General features: G+C 44.7%; 1 protein-coding gene across 6 annotated transcripts in view; it reads right to left on the minus strand.

Moving 5' to 3' along the window:
- The window catches only part of ACD (ACD shelterin complex subunit and telomerase recruitment factor), a 60,460-nt gene that overhangs the window by 18,824 nt on the left and 20,985 nt on the right, over positions 1-20,651 (minus strand). For all 6 annotated transcript variants that reach the window (XM_056521063.1, XM_056521065.1, XM_056521060.1 and 3 more), the window contains exons 7-9: positions 19,120-19,175; positions 14,634-14,788; positions 13,734-13,815 (exon numbers count right to left, since the gene is read on the minus strand). In XM_056521063.1, the coding sequence (XP_056377038.1) occupies positions 13,734-13,815; positions 14,634-14,788; positions 19,120-19,175 (293 nt within the window). The remainder of the gene's footprint in view (positions 1-13,733; positions 13,816-14,633; positions 14,789-19,119; positions 19,176-20,651) is intronic.

Here is a 20,651-nt window from a genome sequence, read left to right on the forward strand (position 1 = left end):
TTTTCAGGTATTTATCCCTAAATTCCATCATAAGTTTCCAAATCGTTAGTTTCTCCAAACTGTCCTGAACTAATTTCTGGGACCCTGAAAACAATGAGAAGAAAATGATAATGAAGGATAGGCTTCTAAGAAAAAAATAGTGCATGGAAACACTCGGTATGACTGATACATTAAAGGGGTATTCCGGCCAAATACATCTGTCTGATCGCCGGGGGGCAGCGGCTGGGACCTCCCGCGATCTCTGCGCAGCACCCACATTCTATGCAGGGCTGCCTCTCCAGTCTCGGAAACCTCTTTGTTTCTGGGACTGGAGAAGTGACGTCACGCCACGCCCCCTCCATTCATGTCTATGGGAGGGTGCTTTACGGCCGTCACGCCCCCTCCCATAGACATGAATGGAGGGGGCGTGGAGCGACGGCACAAGGGGGCTGGCGTGACGCCACGTCTCCAGTCCCGGAAAGCCGATAATTACTCACTTGTAATTGTGTTTCCCCGAGCCATGACAACACCAACTGATAGAGGGACTCCACTCCTAAGGACAGGAAGCCTGGAGGGTAAAAGGTAGGTCCCTCCTCCCCAGCCTCAGTGAATTTACGAGACTAGAAGGGCCTGCCATTTGGTTAGTAGACATAATATATATCACTATAAGAATAGAAGATAGAAAAAAACAAGGTTGAACCCCACACCAGTGCAGAAAAAAACACACCAAAATAATTCTTCCGAAGCATAGGGTGGGAATGCCCCGGTGCTGTCATGGCTCGGGGAAACACAATTACCGGTGAGTAATTACCAGCTTTCCCTTTCGCCATGACCGCACCAGCTGAGAGAAAATAACAGATAACACCCAGGGTGGGATTACAGCCTAGAGGACTTTCTGGCTGAAGGAAACAGCAGAGGATGAATTACCCACATCCACCCTATAGTGTTTGAAAAAGGTAAGTGGAGACGACCAGGTGGCCGCCGTGCAAATCTGTTCTATAGAAGCCCCTCTTCTCTCAGTCCAAGAGGAGGCCACTGATCTAGTGGAATGAGCCCTAAGACCTGAAGGAGGGGGAACACCTGAAGCTACATACGCTAGAGATATAGCTTGTTTATTCAATCTAGCAATAGAGCTTTTACTAGTTCTCTTTCCTTTATTCGGGCCAGAAAACTGAATAAATAAGGACAAGGACTTCCTAAAGGGCCTAGTTCTCTCTAGATACTCTAGAATGCATCTCTTTACATCTAGGTTATGAAAAAGCTTTTCTTTGTCATTTGAAGGGTTAGAGCATATAATTTTGTCAAACAGAGCTCCTAAGGCCGAGACCTGAACTTTAAGGGTGGCAAATTTATGACCCTTATCTAACCCCTTCTGCAAGAAACTCTATACTGTCCTTCTCTGTGGAAAAAAATATCTAAAATCGGCTTGTTCAAGAAATGAAAATAAGCCCTCCAGATTCTGAAGTAGATATTAGATGTTACAGATTTTCTACTAGCCTGTAGTCTAGAAATCACTGCCTCCAAAAGACCTTTGTTTTTTAGGCTCAACCTCTCAAGGGCCAGGCAGTCAGATGGATAGTAATCTCTGGTAGCACCCACGGGCCAGAACAGGGCTAAAAATTATAAATATCTTCTCCTCGATCTTGCTTATCACTTTCGGTAACAACTGTATTGGGGGAAATGCATAAGCTATGTCCCAGTCCCATTTGTGAACTAAGGCATCCACCGCCCAGGGCCTTTCTGCTGGGTTTAAGAAGCAAAAAGTTCTTACTTGGCAGTTTTGTCTTGTGGCAAATAAGTCCACCTGCAGAACTCCCCATAGCTGTGTAATCTTTTGGAAGATGTTCAGATTCAGTCTCCATTCTCCCTGGTGTAGACTGTGAAGGCTGAGAAAATCGCTTTTACGGTCAGGCTTCCCTTCAAGTGAACTGCTGTTAGAGACAAAATATGATCTTCTGAAAAAGAAAAAAATTTGAGTAGCAATAGCCATGAGTTTTTCACTTTTTGTGGTAACTTGATGATTTATTACTGCAACCGCCGAGGAGGAGTTGTCCGACAGTAGTTTGACATTTCTTTGACACAAATAAGGTTTGGCCTTATTAAGACTTTCCTGAGCAGCCAGCAAATTTTTTGTAATTTGAAGAAAGGGAGGACTCTTCCTCTCCCCACCTTCCCTGAAATTTTTTTGTCCATAACGTGAGCACCCCAGCCATAAGGACTGGCATCTGTAGTTAGGAGAACCAGATCCTGTCTTCTCCACTTCAGACCCTTTGAAAGATTTGCGGCATCCAACCACCATAGGAGAGAGGTTAGGGTAGTGTCTCATAATTTTACTGGACTGTCCAGATCTGAGACGGACCTGTCCCAAGCTGCCAGAACTTTCCACTGAAGGGTTCTGATATGGAATTGTGCCCAAGGGACTGCTTGGATGGCGGCTGTATAAAGACCCAGTAAAGACATTCCCTTTCTTATCGATATTGTTCGCATCCTCAACACCTCTCTGGTCAGGTCTTGTAACTTTTGGATTTTTTCTTGGGGAAGAAAACATTTTTGAAGACTGGAGTCTAGTAAAATTACTAGAAAGAGCTTCTTTTTTGCAGGAATTATGGATGATTTCCCCCAATTTATGATCCACCCTAGTTTTCTTAGAATTAGCAAGGTGTGGTTTAAGAAGGCATTTACTTCCTCTACTGAATGACCAATAAGCAGAAAATAGTCTAGATAGGGGACAAAAGTACAGACCCCATCTCTGATTTGGGCCGCAATCTTTGAAATTACACTTGGGGCAACCGAAATACCGAATGGCAACACTCAGATTCTCAGACCCGGATTTTTGTAACTACCAGGCGGGGAGGAGGCAGACTGGAGAATTCCAAGCGAAGGCCCTCTTTGATGGTACTGAGGACCCAGTTGTTGTTTGAAATTTTCTCCCATTCAGGAAAGAAATTCTGCAGTCTGCCTCCTACCCGCCCCAAAACATAATTGTTGAGTAGGATTTTTGGGATTATTTGGGGGTTGGTTGAACATGTATCCTTTTGTTTTCTTGGGAAAACGCCACTGTGAAATCTCCCCCTTATCGCAATCCTTACCCCCAAACATTGTATTGGGACAGAAAGACCTGATAGGTCTGAAGGACTGGGGTAAGGGGAAGGCTTTTTTCTTATCTCTCACTTTTTCTAAAATATCCGTTATAGCGGAACCAAACAGGAACTGACCCTCACAAGGTATGGTAAAAAGCTTATTTTGGAGGGGCGTGGCCTGGCAGCCGAGGCGGATGGTCGCAGCTTAGAGCAGCTCCGCATAGAAGCCTGCTAAAGCGACGTATATACTGCAAATCACCGCTCCTTACCGACATCTACTGCCACCGGAACCGCAGCGGAGATGCCTGCACGCCGGAGAAGGCAAACCAAGCCCGGCACATTGCAGAGATTCACCTTTGTGCCCCGCACCACGGCCTCTCAAAATGGCGCCGGCAACCATGCGATCTCCTCGAGGCGGGCCCGCCAGGAGGAGGAAGACGGAGCTCACCTTTCTCCTCCGCTTCAACGCCGATCACTTTCAGTACCATCCCTGCATACATCTACGGAGCTCCTGGTTCCAGCGGGGCGCCGCTCGACCTCCCCGGACGCGACTGCGAACACCCGGCATGCCGCAGCTGCACACAGGATGGGATCCGACTCCTTGAGTCCCCCCGCTTCCCCGGCCAGGAGTTCTCGGACACAGGAACCTCTGCTTGAGCTGACTTCCAGGCGGCCCAATTTGGACACTGACAAGGTAGGACTCTGGGGGGCTGACGACTATGCAGACCTAGTCCCTGACGACCCGCTAGCTAAGGTCCCAGTCTCCAACCAAGCTCTAACAGACACTGCACTTAAAGAAATGCTGCTATTGTTACGCTCCTCGTTCGTACAAGACATGCAGAACCTGGTTAACCCTTTAAAAGCCTCAGTGCAGGCACTGGAAAGCAGAATAGACCATGTTGAGCAGAAATTTGGAGAATTTGCTGGCTCTCACAACTCCCTCATAGATAAAACAAATGAAATGGAGGATGAGGTTCTTGCATTAAAGCTCAAAGTGGCGGATCTAGAAGACAGGAGCCGTCTTAACAACGTTAAATTGCGAGGGATACCAGAGTCTGTGGCTTCTACGGACATACCAAATTATGTACTATCCCTGCTTAAAGCAACCCTGCCTGATTGCTCCATGTCAGAGCTAATTGTGGATAGAGCACACAGGGTCCCCAGACCCAAACACTTAGAGGACACTGTGCCACGTGATGTTCTAGCACGTATTCATTTCTATCAAGTAAAAGAAAAGCTCATGGAAAATGCACGCCGTAACAATGGACTGCCTGCCCCATACCACAAAATCACGGTGTATGCGGATCTGTCTGCCCCCACCCTGCAAGCAAGAAGATCTTTGCTGCCAATTACTTCAGCCTTACGCTCCGCTAGGATAATGTACCGCTGGGGCTTCCCAGTTCGTCTTCTCATCAGATATGACAACTCCATGCATGTTATTCGCTCCCTCCAGGAAGGTGAAAAACTTTTATCTCAATGGAACATTGCTCCAATCTATCCCCCCACAGGATCTCGAGCACCCAAATCTCCAGATAAAGTGAAGGACTGGGCTCCGGCTTGATTAGCTAATTAATGGACGGTGTTTCCTTTCTTTTTCTGTGCGGGCTCCGTGCTGTGCCCTGACCGCACGGCTTCAGAGTGGACTCTTACCCCCACTGTCTGTGGGATAGCGTTTGCTTCGGCAAGCTATCCTTCCTTGTTTTGTTTTCTTTTTATTGTTTTGTATTATTCTGTTATAAGTTCATTGGTGTCTTTATATTCCTTGGTCTACTGAATGTGCTCGATGGACATCTGGCGGATGCACGCTGGCTGGGAGGTGCGTCTTGCCATCCTGATATCCTTTACCTGCTACTAAGTTGTCATCTGCTCTTTTTCATATTAATATGGCCATAACCCTCGCTAGCTTAAATGTGAACGGTTTAAATGCTCCCCATAGACGGGCACATTTGTGGAAGGAAGCCCAGTTGTTAAAATGCGATGTATTATGTGTACAAGAATCACATCTGTTGGCTAAAGATGCACACCGCATACGTCACCCTGTGTATACTCACATATTTCATTCTCATTTCAGTTCCAAATCACGAGGGGTTTTCATAGCAATTAAGAACTCCGTTGCGTTTACATTGAAGGAATCCATAGCAGACGACCTTGGGAGGTATGTAATACTTCGTTGCACCATCAATGCCACACAGTTTACTATTGTCTCATTATATGCCCCAAACAAGAATCCAACACGCTTCCTGCAGCGTTTGATGAAAAGGGTCAATAGCACAGCCTGGGGTTCCTTAGTGGTATGTGGGGACTTCAATACGGTTGTTGATGCCTCCATGGACTCTACTTCCTCCTCCCGCTTCCATTCTGCTTCCTTGACCCCTTTTCTCTCTGCTACAGATTTATATGACATTTGGCGCATTCATCACGCTTCTGAAAGGACCTTTACTTTTCATTCTGGGGTACATAACACTTACTCCCGCATTGATCTATTCCTGGTAGACAGATCACTTATATACAAGTCTACACAAACTGACGTGCACACAATAAAATGGTCGGACCATGCAGCTGTGGTCCTGAAAATCATTGACCGAGCCTCCTCCCCCCCAATCCATGCCTGGCGCAACAATCCCTATCTTTGGTCCCATCCAACCTATGCTCCTCAACTAAGAAAGGACATAACAGACTACTTCTCTAGTAACTCTGGTTCAGTGGAGGATGCTATCCTACTATGGAACTGCCACAAAGCAGTTATAAGGGGTTTTTGCATCAAGTATGGATCCCTCTTAAAAAGGCAACGGGAGCGACTTCTCACTGACACATTAGACAGGCTCAAACAAGCAGAACTTATGAATCTGACACTACCCTCCCCCGCTAACGCCGACTCGGTGGCAGATGTACGGCGAGAATTAAGATGTCTACTACTTTCTTCGTATGAAAAATCATACCGGAAACTTCAGGCAAATTATTACTCCCAAAATAATAAAGCCGGTAAGCTATTAGCTAACCGCCTAAAACAACGACAAGCTAAATCCCGCATCCCATATATACTCCATCCAGTCACCAGTGATAGACTCTACACCCCTTCTGACATTGCTAATGGATTCGGGTCCTTCTACTCTAATCTATATAACTTACGAAATTCTGTTGCCACTCCACCAGACCTGACGTCTACTCTACAATCCTACCTCTCTAGCCTACGACTTCCTTCCTTAACTCAGGCCCAACTACAAGATTTAAATTCTGATATTACACTTCCTGAGGTTTTAAAAATCATTAAATCCTTGCCCACAGGCAAGGCCCCAGGCCCAGATGGCTTTGCTGCCTCATATTACAAAACTTTTAGCGACCTGCTGGCCCCAAATATTGTGGAGTTTTGCAGGACAGCAATCATAAAAGGCTCGTTCCCTAAAGAAAACCTGCAAGCGATCATAACCACTTTGCCGAAACCGGGGAAGGAGCCTGATAGACCTCAGAATTTCCGGCCTATCTCGCTCCTTAACCAGGACGTCAAAATCTATGCAAAGCTCTTGGCCTGCCGCCTGTCAAAAATCCTCCCATCTATAGTGCACAGAGACCAATCGGGATTTATTGCTGGACGTCAAAGTTCAGACAACACGCGCCGTCTTCTTAACATTTTTCACCACTTAGAACGCTGCTCGACTAAAGCGGTTATTGTAGCGCTGGATGCGGAGGAAGCGTTTGACCGACTACGTTGGTCGTTCGCTTTTTCTGTCCTATCACATATGGGATTTTCGGGTAACATACTGTCCGCTATCACCTCCTTGTACTCCACCCCGACGGCCAGAGTATCGGTGAATAGTACCCTTTCTGATCCATTTCCCATCACGAATGGCTCACGTCAGGGGTGCCCCCTTTCCCCATTGATTTATGTCCTTTCCATGGAACCGCTGGCACAATCAATCAGACAAGACAAGAGAATACATGGGGTTACAGTAGGGGGACAAGACCATGTCATCTCGCTGTACGCAGATGATGTCATACTAACCTTGACGAACCCTGAAATTTCACTCCCAGCAGTTATGTCGAACATCTCGTATTACGGGACACTGTCTTACTATCATCTCAACGACACTAAAACACAAGCATTACCCATCAACCTCTCCCCTACTATGCTGCACAAATTGAAGGACACATACCCTTTTCAATGGCAACCATCCAGTCTCCAATACCTAGGCATTTATCTCTCCTACCCTTCTAAATCACTTTACGTGGACAATTACGAAAAATTATTGCTCTCCATACAAAAAGACATGGAACACTATGCTAATTCGGAAATCTCATGGGTGGGCAGGGTGGCAGCTTACAAAATGTTTCTCCTACCTAAACTTCTGTACCTATTTCGGACCCTCCCAATACCTCTCCCTTCTACCTTCTTTACTAAAGCACAAAAAGGGCTCTCCTCTTTCATTTGGGCAGGTAGGAAACCCAGGCTGTCCTCGCAAATACTGTCTCGTCCCAGACTGGCAGGGGGACTGAGTGCCCCAAACCTTTACTTTTATTATGTTGCTACTCTGGTATCTATGATTAAGCATTGGTGGTGCAACAAAGCATCCCTCCCTTGGGTAGAAATAGAAAACATAGACGTGGCCCCTTACTCATTAAGAGACATACTCTACACGCCCTTCTGGAGTGTCTCCCCACCCCCACTTTCCAATCCTATTGTTAAGGCGTCATATGTAGCTTGGACTTTCTTTGTATCTCATATGTCAAACCCAGTCCCCATGACATTGAACGATGTGCCTTTATCTTTCTTGCAAGCTCAAATCCCAGACCTAGATCTATCCTTCTGGACAAAGAGAGGCATACTCCAGATCAAACACCTGCACGAAGAAGGGGGACTGATGACATATTCAGATCTGGCACACAAATATGGGACCCCACCCCATGATTTTTATAAGTACCTACAGGTTAGACACCTCCTACAAAGCCTATCTCCCTCACAGGGAAGTCGGGACGGGGCGACCTTCAGATTACTTACATCTCCAAGGAAAGGGCTGAAACCTATATACGCAGCTCTACAGCACACTGAAACGCTCTCTAAACCTTATCCTTTAAGGATATGGGAAACGGAGTTACGAATGTCATTCACAATGACGGATTGGCAAGAAGCCTTCAGAAACATACAATCAGCCCTCCAATGCTCATCCCATATAGAATCGGCTTATAAAACAATCTTACGTTGGTACCACACTCCTGATAAGTTGGCCATATTCTATCACTCTACATCTGACAAATGTTGGCGGGGCTGCGGTCTCAAGGGTACACTCCATCACATCCTGTGGACATGCCCTCTTATTCAAACTTACTGGGGTGCATGTGCTGACTTAATAAGAGAAGCCCTGGGGGCTAAGGTCCCGTGGTCCCCTCAGTCGGTATTGCTATTCCTCTCCATCTCACTCATACCTTCTCATGAACGTGAATTGTACTGCATTATCTGCACGATAGCTAAAATAGCACTGTTGTGTCATTGGAAGACGTCCAACACACCATCGATTACCTCCATAGTCGCTAAAATCAACACTACTTACTCTTTTGAAAAAATAATAGCTTTGGGATCCAATAGATTCCATCGTTTTGAGAAAAGATGGAGACGCTGGCGTTCATCCCCACACTGTGTAGACATATAATCCTCCTATGGATATTAACTCCTCACACCCATTCTCCTTTCCCCTAGCATTGCCGTTCACCATACTCGACATAAGAGTCGATAACCAATGCTGAGACATGTAACTCACCGAGCACACAGTTATGTACACTTCTATATATTCCTTATCAGTAATTTTGTAGACCTATTGCTTTATATCCCTGAGGTATCCAATAGTTCTCTCTGGAAATGACACCAAGGTTAAGGTTATTTGTTGACTATTTGTAACTGCTAAGTAAGAAGCTAATGGCTGACTTCCCAATGTCAGCGTATAAACATGATGTCATACCCTGCATTGTTCCCACACCCGTTGGTGTGCATTGATTGTAACCATTCAAAACTCTTTAATAAAAATTATTATTGAAAAAAAAAGAAAAAAAAAAAAAAAAAAAAAAGCTTATTTTGGAACCCATTTTTCCAGACCAGTTCTTTAACCAAAGTGCAGAATTGGCCAAAGCTGCCGACCACGCAGACAATCTAAGGGCATCAGAATAAGCATCCGCAAGAAAAGAATTCCTAATTAAGAGTAGAGAACTACGGAGTTGCTTATGAGGCACAATTATTCTGAATATTGGCCGCTAACTGGTCAATCCAAAGCAACATTGACCTAGACACACAAGTTGCAGCTACATTTGGTTTAAACGCTGCTGTAGAGGCTTCCCATGATTTTTTAAGGAACACTTCTGATTTTTTTTTAATCCATCTGGTCCTTAAGGGAGCTGAGATCCTCAAATTGGAGAGCACCTTTCTTTAATACCTTGGCAATGGCCACATCGATTTTTGGAGTTTTCCCCCAACTATCCAAGTCTGTATTCTCAAACGAGCATTTCCTCTTAAGGGCTCTAGGTAGGAACACTTTTCTATCTGGGTTTTCCCATTCCTTCTTTATTGTGCTGGAAATATTCTATGTTTTTTACACTCTAGACCATCTAACATTAGATCTTGTATGGATTTTGGCTATTTTTTCCTCACAATATTCATGGCTAAAGGAAATAAAAAGGTTTTCCCAAGGCATCATCCTCAGAAGAAGAGGAGCTCCCCTCGGATTCAGAGGAAGGTCTGATGACACCTTCTTCCTCTGAACCTATATTTACTACCCGAGACGGTACGTTTTCAGGATCAATAGGCATGGAGACAGGCATAGATACAGGGGGCTGTGACTGCCCCCTGCTGCGGTAGCTGGGCAATTTTTAGAGCCTCATGGATCTCCTTTTTGATTATATCTTGCATGGATGACCTGTTGCCATGATGTTAGCTATACAGGCTTGGCAAATAGACTTCTCATAGTTAGGAGGCATCTTCCCTTTACAAGAATTACACTCCTTATATTTAGATAGATTTAAGAGACTTAAAAAATGTAATAAAATAAACGAGAACCAGACTACAATTAGGAACCCCATAACGGAACGAATACTCTCACTCTGGTATTCTGGATTTCTGCAGGTACCGTGAACGGGGTCTTTGCTGAGACCTCAGCTGAGTCCCGCTTGGAGTCCTTCTTGGAGCTCATGATGATCTTGTCCAGGAACCGCTGCACACACCTGGGGATAGGAAGGCTGACTCCTACTGTGGAGGACGATGCAAGCGCAAAGGACCACCTAAATACTATGAGGCAGCCCTCTGCACTAATCTCGGTGTCTGACATCTCCGGACAACCAATGTCATCTCCGGGTTCCCCACTGCAACGCCAGGCTTCCCGGCCTGTGCATGACGTCACTTCTGGCAAACTATCCCCCAGCACTCCACGACATTTCCAGCCTCCTCTCTGCAGAGCCGCAGCAATGTGCGAGGAACGCTGAATATGAGAAACAACTCCGAACTGTGCTGCGCGACCGCCGGCAGCCAGAAAGGACGGCACCAGCTCCAGCCATCCAGGTTAGTAGGGCCAGACATGAAGGACTTCCCCAGACTAGGGGAGCCTACTAGGGATACGGAACCCTGAGACTACAGGGTCTAGCTCCGTTCCCTCAGCCTGCAGTATACAACTGGGACAGGGACTTCTGCACCACTAGGCTTCCCAAGGACAGGAAACCACTGAGGCTGGGGAGGAGGGACTTAGGGGCAGAGTCCTTCTCTCAGTTGGTGCTGTCATGGCAAAAGGGAAACAGAGGTTTCCGAGACTGGAGACTGCGGGTGCTGCACGGAGATCGCGGGGGATCCCAGTGGTGGGCCCCCTGGTGATCAGACATCTTCTCTCCTATCCTTTGGAGGGTTTTCTAAGGGATGCTATTTTGCAGTATCTTGATAAACATCAATTTATGACTCCATATCAGCATGGCTTTATGAGGGATCGGTCCTGTCAAACTAACCTGATCAGCTTTTATGAGGAGGTGAGCTCCAGACTGGACAAGGGGCAATTGCTGGATGTCGTATATCTGGATTTTTCCAAAACATTTGATACGGTGCCGCAGAAAAGGTTGGTGCATAAAATGACAATGCTTAGACTGGGGGAAAATGTTTGCAAGTGGGTAAGTAACTGGCTCAGTGATAGGAAACAGAGGGTGGTTATTAATGGTACTTATTCTGATTGGGTGACTGTTACTAGTGGGGTACCACAGGGGTCAGTCTTGGGTCCTGTTCTATTTGATATATTCATTAATGACCTTGTAGAGGGGTTGAATAGTAAAGTAGCAATCTTTGCAGATGATACTAAACTCTGTAAAGTGATTAACGCAATAGAGGACAGTGCACTGTTACAAATGGATCTGGATAGGTTGGAGGTTTGGGCTGGGAAGTGGCAGATGAGGTTCAACACTGATAAACGTAAGTTTATGCACATGGGGAAGAAAAATCCGGGCTGGGATTATGTATTAAATGGGAGAACACTTGGGACGACTGACGTGGAAAAGAACTTGGAAGTCTTAGTTAACAGTAAATTTAGCTGTAGTGACCGGTGTATTGCAGCGGCTGCCAAGGCAAATAAAATCATGGGGTGCATCAATAAGGGCATAGATGCCCACGACAAGGAAATAGTTCAACCACTGTACAAATCACTAGTCAGACCACACATAGAATACTGTGTACAGTACTGGGCACCAGTGTACAAGAAAGATATAGTGGAGCTGGAGAGGGTTCAAAGACTGGCAACCAGGGTAATACGGGGAATGGAAGTACTACAGTACCCAGAAAGATTATCAGAATTAGGGTTATTTAGTTTAGAAAAAAGTAGGGATGTCCCGATACTAGAATCTGTATCGGGGCCGATACCTGGCATTTGCATGGTATCGGGGACTCGTTTAATGTCCCCGATACCAAGGCCGATACCTGCTGCAGTGCGGCCGTCAAATGCCCCGCTCTGCTGTCCGCATCCCCGTTCTGCCGTCCGCATTATGGCGTCCGCATTATGGCGTCCTATAAAGGAGCATGTAACGCACACGTCACTCCACCTCCTCCACTGCGCCCAGCGTAACACTACAGAGGAAGCAGAGTGACATGTATGTCACATGATCCTCCATAGGACACCATGATGCGGACGGAAGAACGGGGCAGCGGACCGGCAGCGAACGGGGACTGCTGTTTACAAGGGGGCACTGTCTACAAGGGGGGCCTGCTGTTTACAAGGGGGCACTGTCTACAAGGGGGGGGGGGGGGCTGCTGTTTACAAGGGGGCACTGTCTACAATGGGGGGCCTGCTGTTTACAAGGGGGCACTGTCTACAAGGGGGGGGGGCTGCTGTTTACAAGGGGGCACTGTCTACAAGGTTTCTGGTGCTGCTTACCGTGCTGATATGTGGGTTCCTTGTTGTGTACAATGGAGGCAGCTGCTGTAGTATGAGCCAAGATTTCTCTCTTCTCCATTGGGCAGAACAGGGAATTTGCATTGGCGGCGAGACCGATGTACACATGGTGAGCAGCGGTAGAAACCGGCACCTGCACTATCTACCTATAAATTCAAGTTTTATCTACCTATAAATTTTCAAGTGACTCTGCTGCAAGATCGCCTTTAATAGTAGGTAGTATCCCCTTGCAGACAATAGCAGCAGCCCCCCGGCAGTCATTAGCAGCAGAGCCCCTGTAGACAGCAGCCCCCCTTTAGACAGCAGCAGGCACCCCCCCCCCCCCCCGTTTAGACAGCAGCAGCCCCCCGTTTAGAGAGCAGGCCCCCCCCTCCCTGTAGACAGCAGGCCCCCCTGTAGACAGTAGTAGCAGCCCCCTCCTTGCAGACAGCTCACCTGCGGCTGTCCTCTGTCGGGTGCTGCCGCTCTGCTGCCCCGTTCTCCCGTCCGCATCATGGCGTCCTATGGAGGAGCATGTGACCTATACGTCACTCTGCTTCCTCCGTAGCATTAAGCTGGGCGCAGGGGAGGAGGTGGAGTGACGTGTGTCACATGCTCCTCCATCTGACACCATGATGCGGACGGGAGGACGAGGCAGCGGAGCGGCAGCAGGTATCGGACATGGTATCGGGGGACATTAAACGAGTCCCCGATACCATGCAAATGGATAGTATCGGCCCCGATGCCGATACTAGTATCGGGACATCCCTACTAATAACTGTATAAATATATCAGGGGACCTTACAGAGATCTCTCCCATGATCTATTTATACCCAGGACTGTATCTATAACAAAGGGGCATCCTCTACATTTGGAGGAAAGAAGGTTCCTACACCAGCACAGATGGGGGTTCTTTACTGTAAGAGCAGTGAGACTGTGGAATTCTCTGCCATGGTTAACTCGGTAAAATAATTTAAAAGGGTTCTGGGTGCATTTTTGGAGAACAACAACATTGCAGGTTATGGATTCTAGATCTATAGGGACAGAAGGTTGATCCAGGCATTTATTCTGACTGCCATATTTGGAGTCGGGAAGGAATTTTTACCTCAAATATGAGGGATTTTTGGTCTTCCTCTGGATCAACTCAGTAGGGACTCATTAGGGTTATAGGTTGAACTTGATGGACTCTGGGCCTTTTTCAACCTCATGAACTATGTTACGAGGACTTTAGTGACAGCTGCCTTTGAAAGCAAATGTACACTATAAAAACTATAACAATGCTGTATGGCACAATACGTACCAGTTATCTGTTCCAGAATTGCTTCCTCATGTGGGGGAATAAGAAGCAAATCTACAGGGATAACAAATCTTTCGGTATTCTCCTAAAGGGACAAAATAAAAAAAATATTATTTTCGCATGTGCATGGCAAAAACAAAGTATGTGAAATTTCCCAATCTTTTGGAAATTAGATTGAAATTTTATGTCCTTGTTATATCCATTTTTTCTTCAATTCATTTAATGGGAAACAGTTCTTCAGTTTTCTTGAAGGCTGGTATTTGGGCTGTAAAAATAGGCCAATGCTACTATTTGGGTGTAATATATCTGTTTTACATGTAAAAAAAAAAAAATACAAACACAATTATTTGCATCTTTTTTTCTGCATAAACCTTTCAAAACACTTGAAAAAAATGCAAAAAAATGTATTTGCATAAAATATCTAAGAAAAGCAAAAAATGTTCTGAAAATAATAAAATAAAAAAATGAATATAAAAACCTTGTGGATCATTTTGTTTTATGTTAAGCATAATATTGAGCCTCAAAATACAGTGTGTGAACATTGTCTATACAGTAGTCCAAACAAGTAATTGTTGAGAACTCTTATTTTACTCTATGGAGAAGTTGTCACTACTTAACCACTAATAATCAAATATTTTTCAGTTTAACTGTAACTTGCATTCCATTTCTATTACCCAAGAACTAAACACCACATGAATCAGTGAATAGGAAGATTCAAGATGATTCCAACGTGTTTCAACTTTTTTTTGGCATCATCAGGGAATCTAATAAAGGAAATGCTACCATTTAATTACTAACAGATATATTGAACAAAGCGTAATCTCAAACAGAATGGAAAAAGTACTCAGAAATAGGCTATCCACATGAAACTAGTCAAAAAACTAAAATTTCCTTTAAGTATACCTGATTTCTTCTCTCTGTGCTCCAAAAAGTTTGATCCTGTGGTGAATTATGCTGGGTAACTAATGGGTTCAGCTCCAGACATTGTTCAGCAATGGATTTTAAAGCACTGAATTTCTCTTCACTTGCAACCATCAGAAGCTGGGTAAGAGACACATCTAATACAATGACAAATTAGTTTAAAAAAGTTTATATCAACATGAAGGAGTAAAGGCAAATGGTTACAAATAGTATTATTTATACCAGTGGTCTTCAACCTTCGGACCTCCAGATGTTGCAAAACTGCAACTCCCAGCATGCCCGGACAGGGGAGTTGTAGTTTTGCAACATCTGGAGGTCCGCAGGTTGAAGACCACTGATTTACACTATACATCTAAAGGCCTGTGAGGCACAGCACAACAAAGCACAATGAAGTGCATTCTGTGTTGTCAGTACGTGAAGTAATCCAGAGTGTGTAAAGGTTAATGGCAACAACCTGAGATTACTCCTTGCAATCAATCAAATGTACAGTAAATAGGGTGCATTAAATGGTAATAACTCATACACCAATAAGTCATGAAGTCACATTAACTGTATTCCGCTGGTCCCTTTTGCATCATTCCCGTCCTCTGATGCTCCTGTCTTCTTCCCGTTTCTGAGACGGGAGATTAGAGCAGGACATACCCGCTTGCTAAGCCAATCAATGACAGAGACAGGACACCGCTGCGGTCAGTGATTGGCAGGTCCTGCTCTGGGCGCCAGTCTCAGAAACAGGTAGAAGACAGGAGCATCAGGGAACTGGAATAAAACAAATGGAAGCTGCAGTGGGACCAGGGCTAGGCAAGTATAGCTTTTGTTTCCAGTTTACTACGTCCCCAACATAATATACATTTTTTTCCCCCACATTGGAACACCCCTTTCAACAAAAAAAATCTTGTGCAGTACCAGGAATCTGTCAGCTGTATTTTCAGCTTAGAACTGCAGACACATTTTTGATAGCTGATAGGATATATAAGCAAAAAATACCCTTTCCTGGAGCTGTCACATTGCTTACATTATTATGCAGTAAGAATGGGGATTTCTCTCTGAAGCATAGAGAGGGTTTTCCTCTATGGTTCTCTCAACCTAACTCTGAAACACTACTATCTACAGTGAAGGTATACATGAGAGGCCCGTATACAAAACTTAGATTTAACTATTTCCACATCTGAAGCTACAACAACTGGCTCTGCAGCAATATAGTGACTATATATCTATATAATAGGATCTGTGTTATTCACATGGAAAATGAGTTCCTTGTGAAGTTCATTGGAGGACACAGAAGACTGTGGGTATACTCTGCTGCAGCTAGGAGGTGAAACTGAGCAAGAAAAGTGTTAGCTCCTTCCGCACAGCCTATACCTCTCCTGCAGTCTGTGATCTAAACAGTTTGTACACAAGCAGAAGTAACAGAAGCGAACATCGCAAGTAAATAGGAAACCTATAATGAGTCTGGCCTGTCGAGGACAAGAGATGTTCATTCAGAACGGCCAGTAGATATTCCAAATCCAGACAAAAAAAAAAAACTGGGTGGGAGCTGTGTCCCCCAATGATCTTCGCAAGAAAAGTATTTTACAAGTGAGTAACATAAAAATCCTATTTTCTTGCTAGTATCATTGGGGGACACAGAAGATCTTGGGACATCCAAAAGCTGTCCCCAAGGGAGGGAAACAAGCAGAAAACAAGCAGGAACAACCCGTTCAACAGAAGGGCAAAATTCCAAGGACAACACCAAAGATTCCAAGGGGGGAAAAAAAAAAAAAAAAAAAAGTGTATGTGCCCGGAGTGCATAAACCATCAAGGAAAATCACAAAGACGACAGGACAACAGAAACCAGGATACCATCCAAGGAAGAAGACGGACTAGTGAAAGAGTGATAATGTGGTCAAGGACCAAAGCAAAAACAGAGAGTGACCACAGGGAAAACCAAGCAAGTCACTCTATACCCATAAGGATAGGAGGACAGGAAGGAAAAAACCAAGGCCAGATGCAGGAACAATCTGTGACGGTAAAGGAATAAGACTCCTTATGATAGAGAAGGACAAAAAGGAGCATGCAAAAATAGACAGGACCATTGGCCATCAGGGTAATAGAAAAGCCAACACAGAGAAAGACATTTTTTTTTTTAAATAAATATGTGAATAAGTCCCTACCCTCATATGTTTTAAACACCCCCAGTTTAACATTTATTCATTTTTTTTATAAAATAATGTAAACAGAAAACAATCATATGTATTTAAAACAGCAGATCATGGTGCAAAAAAATGAGGCCTGTAAAAAGAGGCAAGTAAGTGTTATAGAAGGACAATTTTAAGCACACTCATTTTCGAACAAGTAGTTATTTTAGTAAAATGGGGCAAAAGTTATATAAATTGGGCATCGTTGTAATTGTATTGACCTACCGAAACTTGTATTTTTTTTTTTTTTTTTTTATGCTTCGTTGTAGAATTTGTGGTAAAAATGAGTGATGTCATTACAATGTAAGATTTGTGCTGAAGAAAAAAAAAAAGCCCTCATGGGTCTGTAGGTTGGAAATTGAAAGTGTTGTTAGGGGTTAGTACAGCACATCTGTTCTCCTTTAAATATATGTATGTGGTACATAACTGAATTTACCCACTATGCTTCATGGGACAAACGCTACTAAGGTCAAAAGACCATGTGGCTGTAAAGAAACAGGGAACCAGACCCACAGAACTTTGTGCTTGTGCTCCTTGCACTTTCCCTCCTATGAATAAGGAGGGAAAATCCTGGGAGAAGTTATAAGGAGGGGTTGTGGAGCTATATTACCGGGCCACATATACCCACCTCCACAGACCTTGGGCTAGTGGCATAATACTCACCCGTCCGAAATATTAAGGTGCTCGCAGGGTCACCCCTTTAGTAACCTCACACTGATAGTACTGGCACTGTAGACGGCGGAGGCAGAAGAAGGGGGGGGGGTAATCGGTGAAGGAAGGAAAGCATGGCAATTCTGATTGGTTTCCTATTCCTAGCATCCTCATGGGGGGTATGGCTTCTAGTGTTGCAGCCCATGCTGATGACCCCCTGAATAAGGTGAGAGGATAAACCTTAAATCACCTCCTGAAAGGGATAATAAATAAATCTAAAATAAAAAATGAGCCACTATCTAAAAAAGGGGTATAGGCTGTGCGGAAGGAGCTAACACTTTTCTTGTTTAGTGTTGCCTCCTAGTGGCAGCAGCGTATACCCACGCTCTTCTATGTCCCCTAATGAAGCGAGCAGGAAATAAGTCTTTATTACCAAATGAGATCTCTATACAATCAATTTCTTAGCAACTGTGGCTGACAATGTACTAGTCAAGTACTGAGGCAACACTAAAACCACTTCAAAACCGCATTGTTAGCCAATTCTCTGGGGTTACAAAAATACGTGTGAACTAAGTCATTCTGGAAAGCCGAAAAGTTGGAGAGCTAGGTGACACCCTAAGGCTAGGTTCACACTACGGAATTTCCGCCTGCAATTCCGCTATGAGATTGCAGGCAGAAATTCTGCTTACTAAAATGTATAGTGTAGTGAATGGGTTTCCGTTCACAAATTCACACTTCGGAATTTGTGAAGCGGAATTTGTGAACGGAAAATACGCTAGAAAAGTTTTGCCTGAAGAATGGCGTTGCTCATTCTTCAGGCAGAAATACTCGCAGAACACATTGCAGTCTATTGGAGACTGTAGCGTCCGCACGGTCCTAGCGCCGACTGATTCAGCGCTGGCCGCACTGAGAATCTCCGGGTGGAAATTTTCAGCCCAGAGTTTTCGCAGTATGAACCTAGCCAAATAAGGTCATTACTAAATTACTGTTCCCTCAGCAGTTGTCACCAAGATTTTTAAGAATTTTGGGTGCCAAACTGCTACTTAAAGGGGTACTCCGCCCCTAGACATCTTATCCCCTAGCCAAAGTATAGGGGATAAGATGTCTGATCACGGGGCTCCCGCCACTCGGCTGCGGCCCCCCAGACATCTGGTGCACGGAGCAAACTTTCCTCTGTGCCGGATTACTGACGATGCGGGGTGGAGGCTTGTGACGTCACGGTCCACTCATGACATCACTGCCACGCCCCCTCAATGCAAGTCTATGGGAGGGTGTGTGACGGCCGTCACTTCCCCTCCCATAGACTTGGATTGAGGGGGGCGTGGCGTTGATGTCATGAGTGGGGCGTGTCCGTGACGTCACGAGCCCCGGCACTGCAGCAGATGTTCTAAAGGAACGCCGGGTGCAACAGGGAGATCGCGGGGGTCCCCAGCGGTGGGACCCCCGCAATCAGACATATTATCTCATCCTTTGGATAGAAGATATCTAGGGGTGCAGTACCCATTTAACAAGACAGATCAGCTTTTCCAGAAATAGATGTAATAAACAGTTGAATAGTTGAATAAATAGCCCTTTTGTTGTATTAGTACATTTTTTATGGAAATTGATATCTACCTGGGGACCCACCGCAGCATTATACTGACCTGATAAGTTCATGTCATGCGAAGATTTATTCATTTCCAGTTCCGTCATGTAGTCCCTGAAACAAAAGTCTAAGATTAAAGATTAAGGTCCTTAAGATTTACTATTACAATTTTGCGTTAGTCTGGCATAAAATACACACTGGGAAATATGACAGCATTATGACTGCGGATAACAAAATGTCAGCTGTGTAAGTGTCTCCATAGTCACAGATATAAGAGGTCAGGACAGAGCAGCATGTTCTTATGCTTTGCTACTTTTGCACCCTTAAAAACAATGAAGCATTTGTTTCTGCATCAGCCATAAGATGTTTTTTCTTTTTCCACTGACCGAACTGTGTGATGGCTTATTGCAGGGTGAGCTGTAGTTTTTATCAGTATCAATTTGGGGGTACAAATCTATCTATATAAATAAAACTCAACGTGTGTGTATGTATGTATGTGTGTATGTATGTATGTATGTATGTATGTGTGTATGTATGTATGTATGTATGTATATATGTATGTGTGTATGTATGTTCCAGCATCATGTCCAAAGGGCTAAAGATATTAACATAAAAAACTTGGCGCACATGTTACTTATATGTCAACAACAAACATAGGATAGGTGATTTAACCCTTAGGCTAGGTTCAGACTACGGAATTTCCGACAAATTCAGTCGTAAAATTTCCGTCCGAAATTCCGCTTGCTAAAATGTCTAGTGTAGTGAATGGGTTTCCGTTCACAAATTCACACTTCAGAATTTGTGAAGCAGAAAATCCGCTTAGAAAATCCGCTTAGAAATTTCCGCCTGAAGAAAGGCGGTGCTCTTTCTTCAGGCGGAAATGCGCACGGAACACATTGCAGTCTATTGGAGACTGCAGTGTCCGCGCGGTCCTAGCACCGACTGATTCAGCCGGCGCTGGCCGCACTCGAAATCTCCGGGCGGAAATTTTCTGCCTGGAGATTCCGTAGTCTGAACCTAGCCTTACTCACCCCAATTTGCCAGGGTCAGGGTTTTTGTTTAAAGTCCCATACAAGTCAATGGGAAATATATGTTACTGCATAACTTCCAAACGCCTGGAGATATTTTGATAATACTTGGTCACATGTTACTTATATGTCCACTTAAAATATAGGATAGTTAATTTAACCCTTAACTACCCCCATTTGTGAGGGTCAGGGTTTTTGTTTAAAGTCCCATGCAAATCAATGGGAAATGTATGTTCCCATATAACTTCCGTACGGCTGGAGATAGGAGGACCGGGATCGGAGGACCGGGATATGGGGTTGGGATATGACAATATATAGGAGGACGGGATATGAAGTCAAAAGCTTCCTCCTTTGTTTATTTTCCTCCCCAACAAGGATTAGGAAGGAAAAACCGGGCAACGCCGGGTACTCAGCTAGTATAATGTATATAAAACCCCACGTGTGTTTATGTATGTGGGGGTGTGTGTGTGTGTGTGTGTGTTCCAGCATCATGTCCAAACGGCTAAAGATATTAACATGAAACTTGGCACACATGTTACTTATATGTCAACAACAAACATAG

This window comes from Hyla sarda, chromosome 5 (assembly GCF_029499605.1).
Source record: "Hyla sarda isolate aHylSar1 chromosome 5, aHylSar1.hap1, whole genome shotgun sequence".
Classification (NCBI taxonomy): domain Eukaryota; kingdom Metazoa; phylum Chordata; class Amphibia; order Anura; family Hylidae; genus Hyla; species Hyla sarda.